The sequence below is a fragment of the Acipenser ruthenus genome, chromosome 38, assembly GCF_902713425.1.
Source record: "Acipenser ruthenus chromosome 38, fAciRut3.2 maternal haplotype, whole genome shotgun sequence".
Classification (NCBI taxonomy): Eukaryota; Metazoa; Chordata; class Actinopteri; order Acipenseriformes; family Acipenseridae; genus Acipenser; species Acipenser ruthenus.
Window position 1 is genome coordinate 39,063 of NC_081226.1, and position 22,203 is coordinate 61,265.

Below are 22,203 nucleotides of genomic sequence, written 5' to 3' on the forward strand. Positions count from 1 at the left end.
CTGTTTAGCTTCCTGAGCCATGGCTAGTTTTTATATTTTTTATTTGTTATTATTATTATTATTTGTTTATTTATTTATTTTTGGTAGTGCCACCAGTCAAAGTTAGCCTTTAGTCTGTATTGGGTTTTAAATATTTCTTTATAACTGATTTAATATATATATATATATATATATATATATATATATATATATATATATATATATATATATATATATATATATATATATATATGTATGTATGCTCGTGTTATAATATACTTATTTTAACAGCGTCAGAGTTGCTGCAGCTTCAATAGAAGATAATCCGTCAATCCTACGATAACTCCCACCTGTCATATTTCCTATTGAGCGATCTGTTGAGATTCTCTGCCTTGGCGCCAGTGCTAGTACATCAGCCACCTCTAGTGGTCGAATAAAAGCTACAGAATCCGAGTTTCAAATCTACCGTTTCTTCCCGTTTCATATCCTGTTACTATGCGTTCAAGTTGTTCAACACTGTTGCTTTGGCTGAGATCATCCTTTACCAGGCTTAGCAGCTAACCACCCCAGTAACCATGGCAATCATTTCTAAAAGCTGAGTGAGAATGAAAAGAGGGAACACTTTCACATCATTACAATGTTATTATACATAGTTACAGTGTACTTAATGTGTAACTATTTTTGCATATCACCCTACCCCCTAACCCTTACCCCTACCCCTACCCCTACCCCTACCCCTTACCCCCTACCCCTACCCCTTCCCATGAAGTGTTACTGTGTATTTACATTGTAGTTACTGAGTAAATTTACAGGTGTGCTTACACAGCATTACAAAATGTTATGCATCTGATTCAAACATTCAAAATCCTAAAAGGTATAGACAATGTCGACCCAGAGGACTTCTTTGACCTGAAAAAAGAAACAAGGACCAGGGGTCATAAATGGAGATTAGATAAAGGGGCATTCAGAACAGAAAATAGGAGGCACTTTTTTACACAGAGAATCGTGAGGGTCTGGAACCAACTCCTCAGTAATGTTGTTGAAGCTGACACCCTGGGATCCTTCAAGAAGCTGCTTGATGAGATTCTGGGATCAATAAGCTACTAACAACCAAACGAGCAAGATGGGCTGAATGGGGCCTCCTCTCGTTTGGAAACTTTCTTATGTTCTTATGTTCTTATGTGATTCACGGGTAAATATTTTTGCATGATGTATGCAAGAACATTATTGTTTAAGAGAAGGGCTAGGGTTCAAGCAAAAAGCTGTTCACATTCAGTCCATTGTAACCTGCATGATGTGTAAGCACACATGTACTGTATTTACTAAGTAACTCTGATGCAAATACACAGGAATCAGAGACGCCTCATGGAAAGTTTTACCAAATACTGTTTGATGTTATTAATAAATAAAATATTCCAACTACCTAGACGGGTATGAATTTAATTAATCAAAATCAGCCTTTATTTGTAAAAAGCGACCACTGCAAAAAAAAAAAAAAAAAAAAGTGATTTCATTGGATTTTAAAAATGTATTTCCATAAGCATTCAGTTTCAAGTAAATTCCGTACTTTAATGATTTCGTGATTGTATTCAAGAAAATAATACATTTTCAGTCCTGTACCTTCACCTGCTAGACAGATCTGACAAAAAAAACCTCAAAATACAGCATGATATAACCCGACAGCTGGTACACACGAAGTTAAAGAGAGTGCTCAGTTTTAATACATTTTAATTTCGCAAATTCAGCCCTAACTATGATTTGTCAACACCGAAAACAAACAAGGAAGTGACTCTGCAGCAGCAGCAGCAGCAGTTGTTGATGATGCATAGTTCACCCCCTCTTCTCTGCGAGTCTCTTTGGATAAAAGCGTCTGCATAATAACGAGTTAATACATTTAAATTTTACAGACTTCAATCAAGTTCCTTGTTCCAGGCTAAATAGATTCAGTTTGTCATTGATGTAGAACACAAACACATCTCCAAAACACTAAGAAAAAATAACATGTAAACAATGGTCTCTTTGTTAAGATGAACGATGAAGCAAGACCATGTAAACTGTATTCTGGAAACTGAAAAACAGATGGTCAGTTTTTCGAATGCATATTTTTAACGATACCTCCACAGGAAATATGTATTTCAACATCTCACTTCTCCATTGCGGGTTTCTTTAGAAACTCTTTTTTAAAAGCTAAGATTTGGAAGAGGTAAACGGGACAGTTTTCTTAAAGGGTAAGCGTTTTTCGCCTTTTCCTACCTTTTTAATGTCTCAACAAAAACTATGCTGACCCTCTTAAGAAATCGAAAATCAATAGAAAGCAATGCAGAATAGCGTGCTTTTTAAATCAGAAAGAGAAGGCTGCTATGGCCGGGTGTGAGAATAGCTACATAACTTAAAGGAGAAATCTGTTAGGTTTGCAACTCAATTTGTGACACCGTTTACAGGTCAAATCACACTTAACCTTTAAAAAATCCAGCGGGGGTAGAAACGGGCATTATCTAACCCAAAAATCAGAGCCCCATACTTATATATAAATGGATCCTCAAACGCCTGATGACTTAAACCTACAGCAGTGTGTACACGTATTAGAGCACCCCATTGCTTCTGTAGTTTTTATTTCCTGTGTGTGTGAAGTCAAACCACGGGAACTGAAAATCTGGGGAAATTGTCCAAATAGGCAAATTAGTGATGATCTAATTTAATTGATGACTTCAATAGGCCACCCATGCAATTCATTTAAGAGTAAGAGAAAAGGAACACACGACCACAAATGATAAAAAAAGAATGATACTTTATAGAAGTTGTTTAAGAGGTCTAATTAATTAAAGCACAAAGCGGTCTAACATTTTCACACATCTGAGAGCCTGTTGTTTCTCTATCACTAATAGCGGAAATTGAAATTCTCACACTCTGAGGTTTTCATGCAGGCGGGTCTATAAAGGAGATCAATGACAAATCTTGAGGTGCTCTAATACATTTGCACACTGCTGTATGTTGGCCTGTGGTCTAGAATGGTATGGAGGTCGTTGGGCCACCAGGCTTCAGAACATCACGGAGTAAGCAGTGGTGGAAGTCTCGCTGTCTGAGCTGAAGTTTCTTGAGCTGGTATTTTTTGTGGATCTGTGTAGCCTGCTGCAACTGCTGCTGCTCCCGTTCCTGGAGTTGAACCTTTGGCCACGGCGACACAGTTCCCCTAAGCTCTTAAACAACCGTGCCAGCTCCTTCCTGAACTTCACGCCCACGAACGCGTACAGCAGCGGGTTGAGGCAGCAGTGCGCCAGCCCCAAGCTCTGGGTCACCAAAATCCCAACATCCAGGGCCTTCTCCAGCGCGCACCCTCGGCCAATCGCCTCCACTCTCACCAAGCCTTCGACCAATTGCAAAGCGTTGTAGGGCGCCCAGCAGAGAATGAAGGCCACCACGATGGAGACGATCACCTTGAGGGATTTCTGCTTCTGCAAGCGGGGGGTGTGGCACAGAGAGCGGAAGATCATGATGTAACAATAGAGCATGACGAGGAGGGGCAGAGCGAACCCGAGGACGAGGTTGAGCATGTGCAGCAGCGCTTTCCAGTGGTCGGCGCTCTGGGAGTCGAAGTCGTTCATGCAGACGCTGGCCCCGCCCAGCTGCTTGAGCTTCAGGACCCGGTGGAAATAGAAATCGACCACGGAGAGGCCCGAGCAGACCGCCCAGATGACGGCGCAGGCCACGTGGGCGTACCACGAGTTCTGTCTCCAGGAGAGCTGGACCACGTGGACGATGGCCAAGTAGCGGTCGAAACTGATGCAGGCCAGGAGGAGAACGGTGCTGTATAAATTCACGGAGAAGATCCAGCCGGTGATTTTGCACGCCACGGAGCCGAAGATCCAGCCGCTGGTGTACTGGACGGCGTAGAAAGGCAGGGTGACGACCAGCAGGAGGTCTGCCACGGCGAGGTGAACCAGGAAGGTGTCCGTCAGGGAGAACGCACGCCGCTTGTAGCGAGAGACCACCGCCAGCACCAGGAGGTTTCCCAGAAGCCCTAGCAGGAAGATCATGGAGTAGACAGCCGGCATGAAGGACTGGTTGATTCTCCAGGTGCTGTCTAGTTTACAGGGCTCCGAGTCAGTGTGGGTTTGTTCTGGGTAGTCAGTATAGGATTCGTTGTAATAAGAATAGTACTGTGTGAAGAAATACAGCAGCAATTTATATATGTATCATTTTTTTTAAAGGATTACTGTAGCTATCCTTATTTTTCTGCACTGTATTTTTGCAGTTTTATCAGACTTTTCCCATGGTTATACTATGGTTCGCCATGTTTTTCAATACCATATCTTGCTGTTCTTTAAATGCTTCCCTATGCTTTACCAGACCTCTCTGTGCTTTACAATGCTTCCCTATGCTTTACCAGACCTCTCTGTGCTTTACAATGCTTCCCTATGCTTTACCAGACCTCTCTGTGCTTTACAATGCTTCCCTATGCTTTACCAGACCTCTCTGTTCTTTACAATGCTTCCCTATGCTTTACCAGACCTCTCTGTGCTTTACAATGCTTCCCTATGCTTTACCACACCTCTCTGTGCTTTACAATGCTTCCCTATGCTTTACCAGACCTCTCTGTGCTTTACAATGCTTCCCTGTGCTTTACCAGACCTCTCTGTGCTTTACAATGCTTCCCTATGCTTTACCAGACCTCTCTGTGCTTTACAATGCTTCCCTATGCTTTACCAGACCTCTCTGTGCTTTGCAATGCTTCCATAAAGTGTTGTAATCTGCAGAACATTTTGACAAATAATAAAAAAAATTAAAAAAAACACTTAAAAGAAAATAAAAATGTGTGGGTCATGAAGAAAAAGTTCCTCATCAAAAACAGTTTAAAGGTAAAAAAAGCGCAGTAACCCTCTCTCTCTCTCTCTCTCTCTCTCTCTCTCTCTCTCTCTCTCTCTCTCTCTCTCTCTCTCTCTCTCTTTTCACCCCACAATAAATGCCCTCTCTCTTTCTATTAAAAGCATTGTAAGTCAGTTCTTTGGCATTCGTAACACAGTGATCAAACCGCACTCACATAGTCTTCGTTCTGTCCCATGGTTCCTCAGGGAGTGCTGTCTGGTTGAGTGAACGCTCCTGTTTGATGCTTGACGGCTTTGGGCTAATAGACTAAAGACACATGATTGAACTACTGAAACTGAATTAGAGGAAGCGACCACTTCAATACAGACTGCCTCTTTCAAGCCATGGCGTTTGAAACTGCTGAGAGTCAAAGGGCTCACACCAGCCCATATATATTCAAATATACATATCTATCTATCTGTCTATCTATCTATCTATCTATCTATCTATCTATCTATCTATCTATCTATCTATCTATATTTTATTACATAATAGTATATTCACCTATGTGTTTCCTGCATGATGTGCTATGAACAGTTCCTTTTGTTTTCCTTATTCTAACTTATTCACAGCACACTACCCTTATAAAAGCTTACCAAGGTCAATTTTGAACGTCATTTTGCATATTTCCCAGGGTTATGATATGCATTAACCAGAGTTTGTCATGTGTTTTAAAAATGCTTTACCACACCTCTGTGTGCTTTACCATGCTTCGCTATGCTTTACCACACCTCTCTGTGCTTTACAATGCTTCTCTATGCTTTACCAGACCTCTCTGTTCTTTACAATGCTTCCCTATGCTTTACCACACCTCTCTGTGCTTTACAATGCTTCCCTATGCTTTACCAGACCTCTCTGTGCTTTACAATGCTTCCCTATGCTTTACCAGACCTCTCTGTGCTTTACAATGCTTCCCTATGCTTTACCAGACCTCTCTGTGCTTTACAATGCTTCCCTATGCTTTACCATGCTTTCACCATGCTTGATTACAATTTGCTGTGTTTTTACTATGGGAAACTTTTATAAGGTAAACTAGCTCTCTAACTACAGAGAAGCAGTTTTGCTGTGTTCTGTGAGCATGGGGACAGGGTGGGGGCGGAGGGGAGGTGGGGGGGGGGCGGAGGGGAGGGGGGGGGGAGTGTTAGCACTAGTCACCGCATCATAAAAACAAAAAACACTTTTTAAAAATTCTGATCAGCGCTTTCATTTCCACCCTGAGCTTCAGATGAAATATCTTCTGTGCAAACTTCCTCAAACGCGTTGCACGGGAGCTCAGAGACACAGGGAACGAAGTCCCTATCGACTGTGAGAAGGATGCTTCCTACCTGCTGACTCTGCAGAAGACTCTGTGTTGAATGTATTATCCCATGAAATATGTTCTTGAGCGTGTTGTATTGTCATAGCATCTTACTGTTTCTGCAGCTTACTCAAACATTTTATTTCTAATGAAACTCCTGCTTGGTCAGGCTTGCACAGATCTTATTAAACACAGATGAGTGTGCAGGTGATCCACTGACACACAGGCAAGACACAGAAGCAGAGTTGAGAGGGTTTATTCAAGCAGGTAACAAAAACACAACCATGTGACACAGCCAGCAATGAAGGAGCACGGGCAGACAGCTCTGGCCAAAAGTCTTGCATCATCACCCCGTAGAATGAACTCATTTAGCTTCATAAAGTCGAATGAAACCTGCAGAATAATGTGAGGTTAACATATTGAATCACATAGAGTTTTTTCCATGTACTTAACGAAAAACTGACAAGTGTGACATTTCGAAAATCTAACATGAAATAATCCTGTACTACTGTTAAGGCAGCCGGGAGACATTTTTCACAATTTTCATTTCGTAGTTTCTTTCATTACATGATGTTAAATAAAAGATCAGAATTATGTTCATGTAGTTGTTTTTTTTTCATTATTGTGTATCAAGTCTAAAATTCTAGTTGATGCAAAACATCTGGACAAGATTTTCACTTCCAGTGATTTGATTTCACACACAACAAATCAAAACTACAGAAGCAATGGGGTGCTCTAATAAGTTTGCACACTACTGCATATATATATATATATATATATATATATATATATATATATATTAAAACTTGCTATCTTGCAGACATCTGCCGCCTGTTATCTCATCTGAGATGAGATCTCAGTGCTGATTGTATGTAAAGATGCTTAATCCAAATTTTAACAGAGCAGTGTTACATTCTGGTCGTGTTTACAGTGGCAAAGGTGTCCACCGATCCAAGAAATCTGCCCTGACTGTCTCTTGGTCTGGCTTTCCTCTGGATGTTGAAGACCCAGGAGCGGATCAATTGAAAGAGGTTCTTCCGAAACTTGTCCCCGACAAAAGTGTAAAGAATGGGGTTCAGGCAGCAGTGGAGGGAACCCAGATTGAGGGAGAGGATTCTTGCCACGAACAGGTAGCATCTCTGACGATCCCCGCTTTCCAGGAACCCTTCATGCAAGAACATATCCACCAGGATGACCACGTTGTAGGGCGTCCAGCACACAAAGAAGACCACCACCACAGCCTGGATCACTTTCATGGCTTTTCTTTTCTGGAGCTCTTGGGACCATCTCAGCTTGTGCAGGATCTCGGAGTAGCAGAAGATCATGACCGTGGATGGGAATATGAACCTAGTGATCAGTCTGAACGACAGGATCAGCTGCCAGGGAATTGTGGAGCCATCAAAGCAGGTGGAGATGTTTTTGAACTTCTTTTCCTTCAGGAAGATGAGGTCCGGGAAGCTGATGAGGATGGAGAGAGCCCACACAGTGACACAGCTGGCCTTGACCACCATGGCCTTCCTCTGGCTGGACACCTGGACTGCACGGACGATGGACAGGTAGCGATCAAAGCTGATGCAGCACAGAAAGAATATCCCGCAGTAGAAGTTCACCTGAAAGAAAAGGGATGGGATCATGGGGGCAAGATTGACGATCAAGATACCTCCTACAAAATATCAGCTTGGGTTTCCTGGGGTGAGGGTTAGTGTTAGTGTTAGGGTTAGGGTTAGGTTTAGTGTTAGGGTTGTGGTTGGGTTGTGTTTAGGGTTAGGAAGTAACCTCCTGCTGCAATAGACTGTAATAGATACTTACCTTCAAAGTGAACCCAGCAAACTTGCAGAGCCCGGTTCCGAAGACCCAGCCGTGGACGGCCTCGGCGGCCCAGAAGGGCAGCGTGATGACCAGCAGGGAGTCGGCCAGCGCCAGGTGGAGGATGAAAGTGTCCGTCACGTTCCAGGTGCGCTTGAACTGCAGCAGCACGGCTATGACCAGCCCGTTCCCTAGCAACCCCAGCACGAAGATCAGGGAGTACAGCAGCGGGTGGAACACGCTCCTGAAGGACTGCGGGAAGCACTGCCAGTATGGCCAGGATTCCTTTTTTAATAGTAAAAGAAGAAAATGATTTTTTTTAGGATTTTAGAGTTAGGGCTATGGGTTGGGGTTAGGGTTAGGGCTATGGGTTGGGATTAGGGTTAGGGTTAGGGTTAGGGCTATGGGTTAGGGCTATGTATCAGGGTTAGGGTTAGGGTTAGGGCTATGGGTTAGGGTTAGGGCTATGTATCAGGGTTAGGGTTAGGGCTATGTATTAGGGTTAGGGCTATGGGTTAGGGTTAGGGTTAGTGCTATGTATCAGGGTTAGGAGTTAGGGTTAGGGCTATGGGTTAGGGTTAGGGCTATGGGTTAGGGTTGGGGTTAGGGCTATGGGTTAGGGTTAGGGCTATGTATCAGTGTTAGGGTTGGGGTTAGGGCTATGTATTAGGGTTAGGGTTAGGGCTATGGGTTAGGGTTAGGGCTATGGGTTAGGGTTGGGGTTAGGGCTATGGGTTAGGGTTAGGTTGGGGTTGGGATTAGAGTTAGAGTTTGGGCTATGTTTCTAGCATTGAACCCATCAAACACAGCTATTCCAAGCACTATGATCACACCTTATTTTAAGGGACACCAATTAGCGTATTATTTCACAACTACCTTACTAATATCTTAATGAAGTATTTTGTGCTCTCTGTTAGTGAAAATGTGTTTCAATAAAGTGAATCCACGTTCATTGAATACATATTGAGCACAGCAGTGTTACTGTGTGATATGCATGTAGAGGGGGGGATGAGGGGGGGAGGAGGAGGAGGAGGAGAGGAGGAGAGAGAGGAGAGGAGGAGAGAGGAGGGGGAGAGGAGTGAGGAGGAGGGGAGAGAGGAGGAGGGGGAGAGGAGAGGAGAGGAGGAGAGGAGGAGGGGGAGAGGAGAGGAGAGGAGGAGAGAGGAGGGGAGAGAGAAGAGGAGGAGGGAGGAGAGGAGAGTAGGAGGGAGGAGGAGGAGGAGGAGGAGAGGAGGAGGGGGGAGGAAGAGGAGGGGGAGAGGAGAGGAGGAGGGGGAGGAGGAGGAGGGGGAGAGGAGAGGAGGAGGGGGAGGAGGAGGAGGGGGAGAGGAGAGTAGGAGGGGGAGGAGGAGGAGGGGGAGAGGAGAGTAGGAGGGGAGGAGGAGGAGGAGGAGGAGAGGAGGAGGGGGAGGAAGAGGAGGGGGAGAGGAGAGTAGGAGGGGAGGAGGAGGAAGGGGAGAGGAGAGGAGGAGGGGGAGGAGGAGGAGGGGGAGAGGAGAGGAGGAGGGGGAGGAGGAGGAGGGGGAGAGGAGAGTAGGAGGGGAGGAGGAGGAGGAGGAGGAGAGGAGGAGGGGGAGGAAGAGGAGGGGGAGAGGAGAGTAGGAGGGGGAGGAGGAGGAGGGGGAGAGGAGTAGGAGGGGAGGAGGAGGAAGGGGAGAGGAGAGGAGGAGGGGGAGGAGGAGGAGGGGGAGAGGAGAGTAGGAGGGGAGGAGGAGGAGGAGGAGGAGAGGAGGAGGGGGAGGAAGAGGAGGGGGAGAGGAGAGTAGGAGGGGAGGAGGAGGAAGGGGAGAGGAGAGGAGGAGGGGGAGGAGGAGGAGGGGGAGAGGAGAGTAGGAGGGGGAGGAGGAGGAGGGGGAGAGGAGAGTAGGAGGGGAGGAGGAGGAGGAGGAGGAGAGGAGGAGGGGGAGGAAGAGGAGGGGGAGAGGAGAGTAGGAGGGGAGGAGGAGGAAGGGGAGAGGAGAGGAGGAGGGGGAGGAGGAGGAGGGGGAGAGGAGAGTAGGAGGGGGAGGAGGAGGAGGGGGAGAGGAGAGTAGGGAGGGGAGGAGGAGGAGGAGGAGGAGAGGAGGAGGGGGAGGAAGAGGAGGGGGGAGAGGAGAGGAGGAGGGGAGGAGGAGAAGAGGATTACAGAGCTTTGCATCTCCGCTTAATGAAAAACTGTGAGATTTGCATCGCAACAGAAAATAAGTAAACCACAGGTGCTTAAATGCAGTGGTGGTCCTGACAGTAAAATACTGCACTGTGATGTCATTTTAATTCAAAGGCCATTACACGTAACACCGCAGGGCACCCTCACGAGACGATCGTTTCTCAAGTATACTGCAGCAAAACAGGATTCTGCAGCCTTGAGTAAACATAACCGTGATCGTAAGCTGCTTACCCACGAGGACTTGTTTTGATGTATTGTCCTCCGTGATTGAGCACCATTGACAGCTGTATACTGCATTTAAACTGCTGATGGCACGCTTTTGCTAATTGCAACAGAGAGGCCGAGGACAGTGTAAATTATCAGGCTTGATTTACAGTTTTAAACCGGTTTTGGTTTTATTTTTCTTACACTGCGGTGTCAAAACAACCGCTAATAAAACAAACACAATAAACCTGGCTCTGGAGCACAAACTAACAGTACTTCATGTGGAACAAACACTCTATCTCTTACTCGAATTTTGGTTTCTTTTTGTTGCTTCTGCTTCCTTTAGCCTCTATACCTCCCCCCCCATCACAAAGCTATCAGCTCAGCCATTTCTATCGAGGTGTCATCACATTTAACAAGCAGTTAACCAACTGACTGATATCCATCACGCCTTAAGGAAAAGCAGCTGTGGGTTTGTGGTTGGCTTGCATACATGCGGGAACTTCTGACATCTAGTGGTCAACCCGTTACACTGCAGCCAGGGAACACGCTCATCATTCTCATAGTAAGTTTGATTCTGCACCACAGTAATCATATCGGCCCTTCTTTAATAATCAACCGCTTATAAGAATCAAAACACCCGGGACGGATGTGATTATTATAAACAGTGTCCACTGTGTGTATATATTATAGGGCAGCAGTGTGGAGTAGTGGTTAGGGCTCTGGACTCTTGACCGGAGGGTTGTGGGTTCAATCCCAGGTGGAGGACACTGCTGCTGTACCCTTGAGCAAGGTACTTTACCTAGATTGCTCCAGTAAAAAACCCAACTGTATAAATGGGTAATTGTATGTAAAAATAATGTGATATCTGTATAATGTATAATGTGATATCTTGTAACAATTGTAAGTCGCCCTGGATAAGGGCGTCTGCTAAGAAATAAATAATAATATATATATATATATTATTATTATTATTATTATTATTATTATTATTATTATTATTATTATTATTTATTTCTTAGCAGACGCCCTTATATATATATATATATATATATATATATATATATATATATATATATATATATATATATATATATATATATATATATACACACACACACACCACCCAATATAAATCCGCTATATATCGAGGGCCGCGACATAGCGAGAGACCCACAGAAAAACAAATAGGTTAACAGATACTGTACACCCACACACAAACCAGCACACCGTTTTAATTCGTACTGCGAAGGGTAATTGCTTCTCATCTACTGCAGTCTCCGATTAATTTCAGGAGTCTTCCTCTCCTTTCTCAAACGCACAAACCCGCTGCATTGAAAGAATCCATTCCCAGCACAGGAGGCTTGTTGCTAGGGAGCTGACGTCACTGCCCTGTGGCTTTTGCTGGTGCATTGCCGAACACCTCGCTGGCTAAATAAAAACCGCTTCAGCAGGTAGATATTTCATTGGCTTTGTGCTATTGTGCAATGTGTGTGTGTATGATAACAGTGCGATATTAATGCTTTGTTTTTAATTGTTTTGTATATTGATGTGCAGTATGAAATAAAGCCAACTCTAACTCTAAGGCATGCGCAGTTAGACTGTAGACTTGATTGTTGGATGCACCTGGATGAGATCGCAAGTTTCCCTGAAGCAGACAAGCTATGAAAGAGGGTCCGTCACCCCCAGTACTCACCAAGGCTGTTTCGTTGAGCATTTTGAAGTGCTGTCTCTCAGTGTGCCACCGTTGCAGTGAGGAAAGGGACGATGGTGTCAGATACGTCTTAGAGTGAGAAAGAGGAAGCTTTGCAATCCATTTCATGCGGTCGGTCACTGATATCCTTTATATACCAACCTGCATGAAAAACCTTCTGGGTGTGAGAATTTCACAGACATGTGCAACCCAGCCACCATGTTATATTGGTGTGGGTCAGCGCTGTCCAGTGCATACCAGTGCTTTACCAGCAAAACAAGAGGGACGTTGATGAGGAGCAGCCAGCTCTTACTTCTTTTAAGACATGGATGACCTAGCCTGTGTTGCATGTTTCTATAGCTGGCAACTATAATATATATATTAGATCTCTAGCTTCACATGCTTCATGTGGTCATTGAGAACCTGCTAACACACAACCTTGTAGCAACATCATAACTCAATTTAAACACTCCAGCAACTTTGTTCAAAAGGTTGTGTGTCAGTGGGAACTGTTTGTTTTATAACAAAATAATTGTATTGCACACCCTGCAGTATAAAGAGAAAGTATTATTAGGGCAGCAGTGTGGAGTAGTGGTTAGGGCTCTGGACTCTTGACCGGAGGGTCGTGGGTTCAGTCCCAGGTGGGGGACACTGCTGCTGTATCCTTGAGCAAGGTACTTTACCTAGATTGCTCCAGTAAAAACCCAACTGTATAAATGGGTAATTGTATGTAAAAATAATGTGATATCTTGTAACAACTGTAACCCTGGATAAGGGCATCTGCTAAGAAAATAATTAATAATTATTACAGTCTTTTAATATGCACTGGTTAACAAGGATAGGGTATACAAAATGACTATGACTAAGTGACTAAGAAGCAATGGGCTGTTCTAATACATTTGCACACTGCTGTAAATGCAAATATCTTAAGTGTGACCGTGAGTGCTTAGCTACAGTATTGCCATTGCTAGGGAAGTGCATCATCAGCGATGGATAATATTTGATAAAGGTGTTACATGTTCCCATGTGTTGCTACAATTGTTTACGTAAGGTGTGTGTGTTGTTTTAATTTTTTTTTTTTACATTTTGACCACTTTTTTTAAAAAACTTTTAAATTGCATTCCACTGCCTCAAAGATGGCTTCCCATGTACCCGCATGGACCCCTCAGAACAACATTTCTCATCATCCTCCTGCTCACATATTATTATTATTATTATTTATTTCTTAGCAGACGCCCTTATCCAGGGCGACTTACAATTGTTACAAGATATCACATTATACATTATTTCACATTATACAGATATCACATTATTTTTACATACAATTACCCATTTATACAGTTGGGTTTTTACTGGAGCAATCTAGGTAAAGTACCTTGCTCAAGGGTACAGCAGCAGTGTCCCCCACCGGGGATTGAACCCACAACCCTCCGGTCAAGAGTCCAGAGCCCTAACCACTACTCCACACTGCTGAGATTGATGTACCAGTGAGACAGGAGGATGATGGGAAATGCAGTTCTGAGAAATACATGAGGAGCCAACTTGGAGCTATATTTGAAATAGCCAGAGAGCACTGCAATTGAAAATTTAAAACAATACACACAGCTTAATTAAACAGCATGGGAACATGCAACACAATACAATAAAAAGCTCCTTAAATACCCTTTAATAATTGTAATTATCTTTAGCATAATGGCTTGATTTAGGAGGCAAACTCATCTGTTGCCAGCCATGCAGCAGTTATCCGGTACCACTGGTTACTACATTACACCACATTCTCGACACACAACTTTCTCAGAAACTTTCTCACAAGAAGCAAGGTTTGCAAAAGTCTTGCAGCCCCAAGTTATGAAATCCGGACCCTAGTTTGTGTAACATTTCTGACAAAACAGTTTTTTTTTTCTCAAGGGAAAGATAATGCAAACGGAAAATAAACTGAAGGGGTTTAATGTGTAGTATAATGTTATTAATGCATTGCCCTGTGTGCAGGACAGCACAGCGAGGCTCTGCCCAGCACACAGCAGGCAATGCCAGCACACTAGATCAGTACTTTATATAGACACCATGGTGGGTAGCTGCTGTAGTTCTGTACAGGGTTTTATATTAGTGTTATATAGTGCAGTAACGCCAGCATTGCCCTGTGTGCAGGACAGCACAGCGAGGCTCTGCTCAGCACACAGCAGGCAATGCCAGCACACTAGATCAGCACTTTATATAGACACCATGGTGGATAGCTGCTGTAGTTCTGTACAGGGTTTTATATTAGTGTTATATAGTGCGGTCCCGCCAGCATTGCCCTGTGTGCAGACTGGAGGGAGCAATCGTTTTCTTAGGGGGGTGAGGGAGGGGGGAGGGGATGAGGGAGGGAGGGAGGGAGGGAGGGAGGGGGATGAGGGAGGGAGGGAGGGAGGGAGAGAGGGGGGTGAGGGAGCAGTTCAGCCTTTGAAAAGTTTCAGGTTTGTTTAGGTGGTTTGGGTGTTCTCTGTTTCACATCAGTTGCCTCTGACAGCATTGGCGCAATATTTACAAAAGAGCCAGAGAGCTCCAGCGAGAATCTCAAATGCTGTTGGAAAACAATTTGCTTCTGAAGTTTCCATGGGGGCGAGCGCACAGTCAACAGAAACACAGGGAGCGGCTCCCTGCCAGGGACAGCCAGCCTCTTCTTAAAGGTGAATGCAGCTGATTACAGAACCCACACAGGCTGCACCTTTAACACACAGAAGTCACTTTTATTTGTAAAGGTGTTTTTTATCGGGTTTTGTCTGGGCAGAGCGGTTACCAGCAACTCGAAAAGCTTTTCCGAGGCACAATGAAAAGAACGTTTCTTCTTCTTTTCATTAATCTATGCCCTAGCTAGTTTTTTTTGGTATCTAGGGCATATAGCAATGAAAAGGAATTCCATTGAGATTGCGGTCGTGGACTCACAGCCCCTATATGCCCCTATATGCTTTTCAGAGCCCCTATACGACACAACGTAACATCCCATACACTGCCCAAACATACAGAGACTTGAAACACAACGGTTCTGACTCTTGTACCCCACTCAGACCCTCTTACATACTAAATATCCTGGCATGGCTGCACAATCGACTCCTCTTTAAACAGAAGCGAAAGATTTGAATAGGATTGCCAACACACAACTGCAGCCATTCTCCAGAACGTTTTCCATTTTCCATGAACACAGAACGGATCGGAATAAAATGCCTATTATAAACCCCACTCAGACCCTCAAATAGGCACCACAATTTAACATGCGGGACGTCCCACCGGTGCAGGGGTGCCCGAAATGTGATCCGTTTATGACCAATGCAGAATCACTGGGTGGAATGTTTGTGCTTATTTTTATATAGTTGGTTCATGTAAGAGAAATACAATACAATACAATACACTACAATACAATACAATACAATACAATACAATACAATACAATACAATACAATACAATACAATACACTACACTACAATACAATACAATACAATACACTACAATACAATACACTACACTACACTACAATACAATACAATACACTACAATACAATACAATACAATACAATACAATACAATACACTACACTACACTACACTACAATACAATACACTACAATACAATACAATACAATACAATACAATACAATACAATACAATACAATACAATACAATACAATACACTACAATACAATACACTACACTACAATACAATACAATACAATACACTACAATACAATACACTACAATACAAAACATTACAATACAATACAATACAATACAATACAATACAATAAACTACACTACAATAAACTACACTACAATACAATACATTACAATGTACTTTTATATAGCTCAAAAACAAGCAGACTCACACAGATATGTTTTTAAAATGGATTTTGAAATGTCTGCTGTGCCAGCCTTCCTCGTATTATTTGGAAGCAGGGAGCAGAACTAAGCAAACACAAACTTCTCGGAGCAACCAGAAGGCCAGCATTTGCTGCTCTCAGGGTATGTAGGGGCCTAAGGTACCAACAAAATGTTGAAGTCTCACACGGTTATATAGAGGAACTATTATTATTATTAATTTATTAGCTGACGCCCTTATCCAGGGCGACTTACAATTGTTACAAGATATCACATTATTTTTACATACAATTCCCCATTTATACAGTTGGGTTTTTACTGGAGCAATCTAGGTAAAGTACCTTGCTCAAGGGTACAGCAGCAGTGTCCCCCACCTGGGATTGAACCCACGACCCTCCGGTCAAGAGTCCAAAGCCCTAACCACTACTCCACACTGCTGCCCCCATATTAGTAACAGCTAATCCACTCCACACCTTCATGAGTAATGACTGGGGAATGAAAAGACAAAAGAAACATTTTCGGACTGCACACCGCCTTTTCTTGTTTTGCAAGTGTGTTAACTCTGACTTACCAGCTAAGCTTTGTTGCTAGGAAGCTTTGCAAATACCAGCCCTGCTGATGTCACGGAGTGTATAAAAACTAAAAACTGTCCCCCCGTCCCTCACAACCACAGAGCAAGAGACCTCTATCACGCCCCAGAAAGGTAAGTCACTCTGCATGGCTGTACGGCACTATCACACCGAGCAGGCTCCGATATTAATGTGCTACAACCGTCTGAAATGTCTTTGTGTCACGATGGCTTATTCTGTATCAGAGAGCTTGCAGTTTGAGGATGTTCGAAGGGAGGTGGTTTTAGAAAGGGTTTGGGTTATGGGTGTACAACTTTAATGGATGCCTCCTTCTGTGTGTTAGTGCATGGGAAATATATCTGCATACAGTTTCAGAGGGCTCTGGGTTCCAATCTGGGGGGCTAGGTGGCGCTAGCGGGTTCATGTTAATGCACTAGACCAGCCTTTCACCTTCCTCTGGAGGCCTGGGTTCCAATCTGGGGGGCTAGGTGGTGCTAGCGGGTTCATGTTAATGCACTAGACCAGCCTTTCACCTTCCTCTGGATGCCTGGGTTCCAATCTAGGGGGCTAGGTGGTGCTAGCGGGTTCATGTTAATGCACTAGACCAGCCTTTCACCTTCCTCTGGAGGCCTGGGTTCCAGTCTGGGGGGGCTAGGGGACACTAGCGGGTTCATGTTAATGCACTAGACCAGCCTTTCACCTTCCTCTGGAGACCTGGGTTCCAATCTGAGGGGCTAGGTGGCGCTAGCGGGTTCATGTTAATGCACTAGACCAGCCTTTCACCTTCCTCTGGATGCCTGGGTTCCAATCTGGGGGAGCTAGGTGGCGCTAGCGGGTTCATGTTAATGCACTAGACCAGCCTTTCACCTTCCTCTGGAGGCCTGGGTTCCAATCTGGGGGGGCTAGGTGGTGCTAGCGGGTTCATGTTAATGCACTAGACCAGCCTTTCACCTTCCTCTGGAGGCCTGGGTTCCAATCTGGGGGGTAGGTCACAAATAGAATGATTTGGTGTATGTTCAGGCTAGGATAAAGTCTTAACAGTGTAAAGGTAAAAAACAAAAGCACAGTAACCCTCTCTCACTCTCTCTCTCTCTCTCTTTCTTTCTTTCTTTCTTTCTCTGTCTCTCTCTCTCTTTCTTTCTTTCTTTCTTTCTCTCTCTTTCTTTCTTTCTTTCTTTCTTTCTTTCTTTCTCCCTCTCTCTCTTTCTTTCTTTCTTTCTTTCTTTCTTTCTTTCTTTCTCTGTCTCCCTCTCCCTCTTTCTTTCTTTCTTTCTTCTTTCTTTCTTTCTTTCTTTCTTTCTTTCTCTGTCTCTCTCTCTTTCTTTCTTTCTTTCTTTCTTTCTTTCTTTCTTTCTTTCTCTGTCTCCCTCTCCCTCTTTCTTTCTTTCTTTCTTTCTTTCTCTGTCTCCCTCTCCCTCTTTCTTTCTTTCTTTCTTTCTTTCTTTCTTTCTTTCTTTCTTTCTTTCTTTCTCTGTGTCTCTCTCTTTCTCTCTTTCTTTCTTTCTTTCTTTCTTTCTTTCTTTCTCTGTCTCCCTCTCCCTCTCTTTCTTTCTTTCTTTCTTTCTTTCTTTCTTTCTCTTTCTTTCTCTTTCTCTCTCTCTCTCTTTCTTTCTATTCTCTCTATTGCTCTCTCTCTTTCTTTCTTTCTTTCTATTCTCTCTCCCTCTCCCTCTCCCTCTCCCTCTCTCTCTCTCTCTCTCTCTCTCTCTCTCTCTCTCTCATATTGCAGAGCTGTGAGAGGATACTCTTATAGTGACTGTCGACTCACTTCTCCTTTCTCAAACTACAGACTTTAATAAAAAATAAAGGATGTCAGAAGCTGCAATCACGTCCCAGCTTATCAGATCACTGTGTCAACAGATCCGATTCTACCTTCTGATTCGTTGAGGGTTTTGTTTTCTTCTTGGCTTTCTGTTGGTTCTGGAGCCAAGCGATACAAGCATCCACCAAGCTGATTGATAAGGCCAACACAACAGGGGCGGGACAAATTATTAGAAACACCTGCCAAGACAGTGTCAGCAGGGTGTAGGGCCATCGTAGCAGCACCGATTCAACGGGGGCAAGATGTTTGATTAAAAAAAAATGAGGTCTTTTTTTAGTTAGAATGCGGGCTCATGCCTATGTTGAATTCTCTTTTTCTGAAGATCTCTGTTTGTTACAAGCTGCCACTAATTCAAATTGATAGCAGTGAACGCATATGTCTTGCTTCGGCTAACGCGTTATCGATATCGACTCAAATAAAAAAAAAAAAACAAGGATCCAAACTGATCATTACAAGAGATCAAAGTTAATTAAACTGCCCCCCCCCCCCCAGCATCAAATCATATGGAGAGGCTAAACAGCCCCATCCTGTGGCTGGTTTGTGGCATTACTGGATTGGCCAATCACCCCATCAGAGATTGCCCGGTTCCTAACAGCTGCTTGATCTCAGAACTTGGGGTACCAACAATTGAACCCCAACAACATGGCTATGGAAACCCTTGGCACCCCTTTCCATCTCCTCACCGCTCTCTGTGTGAAGATGTGTCTCCTTCCCTCTGTCTCAACTCTACTCCACTGAATTTCCATCTCCAACCTTGTGCTAATGACAATATGGAGCTAATAGCTTTGCAAACGTATCCCTGTCAGTCCGTATTAAACTCTGTGTGTCTGTTTATAGAATCGCAGGTCCAGTGCAATGTCCTATCCGCCAGAAGTGATCACCTCCCAGCAGCAGGTATCAATCACCAGCTACACAGTGACCAATAGTACAGAATCCTGGAGCAGCAATGTGTGTGACTGCTGTGACGACATGGGCATCTGTGAGTGACAATATATATATATATATATACAATGTGTGTGACTGCTGTGACAACATGGGCATCTGTGAGTGACAATATATATATATATATATATATATACATATATACTGTATCCCTGTAGATATCCATACAATACAATATGTTTTAACCTTATGGTACACAGCAGTTTTCCTTTTAAAAATGTAATATATATATATATATATATATATATATATATATATATATATATATATATATATATATATATATATATATAAATATTTGACTGTATTTGACTCTGTGTATCTGTGTGTGTATGTGACTCTGTGTATCTGTGTGTGTATGTGACTGTGTATCTGTGTGTGTATTTGACTCTGTGTATCTGTGTGTGTATGTGACTCTGTGTATCTGTGTGTGTATGTGACTCTGTGTATCTGTGTGTGTATTTGACTCTGTGTATCTGTGTGTGTATTTGACTCTGTGTATCTGTGTGTGTATGTGACTCTGTGTATCTGTGTGTGTATTTGACTCTGTGTATCTGTGTGTGTATTTGACTCTGTGTATCTGTGTGTGTATTTCACTCTGTGGATCTGTGTGTGTATTTGACTCTGTGTATCTGTGTGTGTATGTGACTCTGTGTATCTGTGTGTGTATGTGACTGTGTATCTGTGTGTGTATTTGACTCTGTGTATCTGTGTGTGTATGTGACTCTGTGTATCTGTGTGTGTATGTGACTCTGTGTATCTGTGTGTGTATTTGACTCTGTGTATCTGTGTGTGTATTTGACTCTGTGTATTTGACTCTGTGTATGTGACTCTGTGTATCTGTGTGTGTATTTGACTCTGTGTATCTGTGTGTGTATTTGACTCTGTGTATCTGTGTGTGTATTTGACTCTGTGTATTTGACTCTGTGTATTTGACTCTGTGTATCTGTGTGTGTATTTGACTCTGTGTATCTGTGTGTGTATTTGACTCTGTGTATCTGTGTGTGTATGTGACTGTGTATCTGTGTGTGTATTTGACTCTGTGTATCTGTGTGTGTATTTGACTCTGTGTATCTGTGTGTGTATTTGACTCTGTGTATCTGTGTGTGTATTTGACTCTGTGTATCTGTGTGTGTATTTGACTCTGTGGATCTGTGTGTGTATTTCACTCTGTGGATCTGTGTGTGTATTTGACTGTGTATTTGACTCTGTGTATTTGACTCTGTGTATCTGTGTGTGTATTTGACTCTGTGTATCTGTGTGTGTATTTGACTCTGTGTATCTGTGTGTGTATTTGACTCTGTGTATCTGTGTTGCGCGCTCCAGGTCTGTGTGGTACGTTTGTTCCCTGTATCCTGTCCTGTCGAGTTGCAGAGGATTATGGGGAATGCTGCCTCCTGCCCTGCCTCCCTGGCACCATGCTCGCGATGAGAACAGGAATGAGAGAAAAATACCACATCCAGGTGAACAGCGATCACACGCAAACACACACACACACACTGAAACACACACGCACACTAAAACACACTAAAACACACACACACACCCGCACACACACTGAAACACACACGCACACTAAAACACACTAAAACACACACCCGCCCACACACTGAAACACACACACACACATACCCGCACACACACTGAAACACACACACGCACACACACCCGCAAACACACCCGCACACACACTGAAACACACACCCGCACACACACTGAAACACACACACACACACATACCCGCACACACACTGAAACACACACATGCACACACACCCGCACACACACTGAAACACACATCCACACACACACTGAAACACACACACACACACATACCCGCACACACACTGAAACACACACACACACGCACACACACCCTCACACACACTGAAACACACAAGGTCACGACCAGCAAACTGGTTTAACTTTATAAACACCCCCCCTCCTCTCTTGTACCGGCAGGGCTCGATCTGTGACGACTGGGTGGTGATGTTTTGTCTGCCTCTCTGCGGGCTGTGTCAGATGGCGAGAGAGCAAAAGAGACACTGAGAGCCAAGACCTTCCAGGACCGGACCGGAGCGGACCAGAACCTCTTCATCTTGTCCTTGTCATTTTATTTTCTAAAAGCTGTATTCAATTGTTTGTGCTTTCGAATTATTATCATTATTTATTCTGTTGAAAGGTGAGGGACAACATAGTTGTATAACCCACCTTTATTTTTTATTTAGAAATAGAGTCAAGCCCGCGTAGCATCACTTGTTTTAACGTCACCCACCTTTCGAAAAATAAAATACTGTAATGAGACTCCAATCAATGCAATATCTAGTGCAATGCTCCCCCTTTATAAGGTGAGCCTTTACACAGCAACACAGGTTGTAAGGGGTCATGGCTGTGGTTGCCATCAGCCCCACAATGCCATTCCCCCAGCGTTCATCCTCGCTATGAGGCAGAACACAAAGAACGCTGTCTGTGAACAACGGGCATGACTGCAGCTGTGGGTGAATGTGTGTTTTGCCCGGTTATGAAGTCAGCTCACAGGATTGTTTTGTTCAGTGCTTTTGAACATAAGAACATAAGAACATAAGAAAGTTTACAAACGAGAGGAGGCCATTCAGCCCATCTTGCTCGTTTGGTTGTTAGTAGCTTATTGATCCCAGAATCTCATCAAGCAGCTTCTTGAAGGATCCCAGGGTGTCAGCTTCAACAACATTACTGGGGAGTTGGTTCCAGACCCTCACGATTCTCTGTGTAAAAAAAGTGCCTCCTATTGAAGTGATGTTGATAAAGGCTTGATTGTCTCGCGGTTGTGTGTCTAATCCACTGCAATGAAATACAGTCTCTTTGTGTCACATACCTCTCTGTGTGGCTCTTTGTGTGTGTGTGTGTGTGAGTGTGTGTGTGTGTGTGTGTGTGTGTGTGTGTGTGTGTGTGTGTGTGGAATAACTTTATTTATTTAGTTAGTTAGTTGGTTACTAAGTATGCATTTTACAAATCATAGTTCACAAATTTCACATTTTAAATGGTATTTAT

At 43.6% G+C, this 22,203-nt stretch overlaps 3 protein-coding genes across 3 annotated transcripts; 1 reads left to right on the forward strand and 2 right to left on the reverse strand.

Annotated features, from left to right (window-relative positions):
- Positions 1 to 1,473: 1,473 nt before the first annotated feature.
- On the reverse strand, positions 1,474 to 5,255 carry LOC117433930 (C-X-C chemokine receptor type 3-2). The gene is made up of 2 exons (XM_059009365.1): positions 5,018 to 5,255; positions 1,474 to 4,136 (listed from the first exon to the last, which is right to left on the reverse strand). Exons 1-2 carry the CDS (start codon positions 5,036 to 5,038, stop codon positions 3,018 to 3,020), a joined length of 1,140 nt encoding a protein of 379 aa, XP_058865348.1. The 5' UTR covers positions 5,039 to 5,255; the 3' UTR covers positions 1,474 to 3,017.
- Positions 5,256 to 6,379: 1,124 nt separating this feature from the next.
- LOC117433765 (C-X-C chemokine receptor type 3-like) lies at positions 6,380 to 12,042 on the reverse strand. The gene is made up of 3 exons (XM_034056167.3): positions 11,992 to 12,042; positions 7,949 to 8,230; positions 6,380 to 7,749 (listed from the first exon to the last, which is right to left on the reverse strand). Exons 1-3 carry the CDS (start codon positions 12,010 to 12,012, stop codon positions 7,048 to 7,050), a joined length of 1,005 nt encoding a protein of 334 aa, XP_033912058.3. The 5' UTR covers positions 12,013 to 12,042; the 3' UTR covers positions 6,380 to 7,047.
- A 4,391-nt stretch (positions 12,043 to 16,433) lies between these two features.
- Positions 16,434 to 22,016, forward strand: LOC131707151 (cornifelin homolog). Its single transcript, XM_059009392.1, has 4 exons — positions 16,434 to 16,543; positions 19,069 to 19,210; positions 20,500 to 20,636; positions 21,136 to 22,016. Exons 2-4 carry the CDS (start codon positions 19,087 to 19,089, stop codon positions 21,220 to 21,222), a joined length of 348 nt encoding a protein of 115 aa, XP_058865375.1. The 5' UTR covers positions 16,434 to 16,543; positions 19,069 to 19,086; the 3' UTR covers positions 21,223 to 22,016.
- The last annotated feature ends 187 nt before the right edge of the window (positions 22,017 to 22,203 follow it).

Coding starts and splice junctions, on each gene's coding strand:
- LOC117433930 (XM_059009365.1), bottom strand. CDS start 5,038: ATGGGACAGAACGAAGACTAT. Junction 4,137..5,017: donor TGGGACAGAACGAAGACTAT/GTGAGTGCGGTT, acceptor TTCTTCACACAG/TACTATTCTTATTACAACGA.
- LOC117433765 (XM_034056167.3), bottom strand. CDS start 12,012: ATGCTCAACGAAACAGCCTTG. Junction 8,231..11,991: donor TGCTCAACGAAACAGCCTTG/GTGAGTACTGGG, acceptor CTATTAAAAAAG/GAATCCTGGCCATACTGGCA. Junction 7,750..7,948: donor TTGCTGGGTTCACTTTGAAG/GTAAGTATCTAT, acceptor CTTTTCTTTCAG/GTGAACTTCTACTGCGGGAT.
- LOC131707151 (XM_059009392.1), top strand. CDS start 19,087: ATGTCCTATCCGCCAGAAGTGATCACCTCCCAGCAGCAGGTATCAATC. Junction 19,211..20,499: donor CTGTGACGACATGGGCATCT/GTGAGTGACAAT, acceptor TGCGCGCTCCAG/GTCTGTGTGGTACGTTTGTT. Junction 20,637..21,135: donor GAGAAAAATACCACATCCAG/GTGAACAGCGAT, acceptor TTGTACCGGCAG/GGCTCGATCTGTGACGACTG.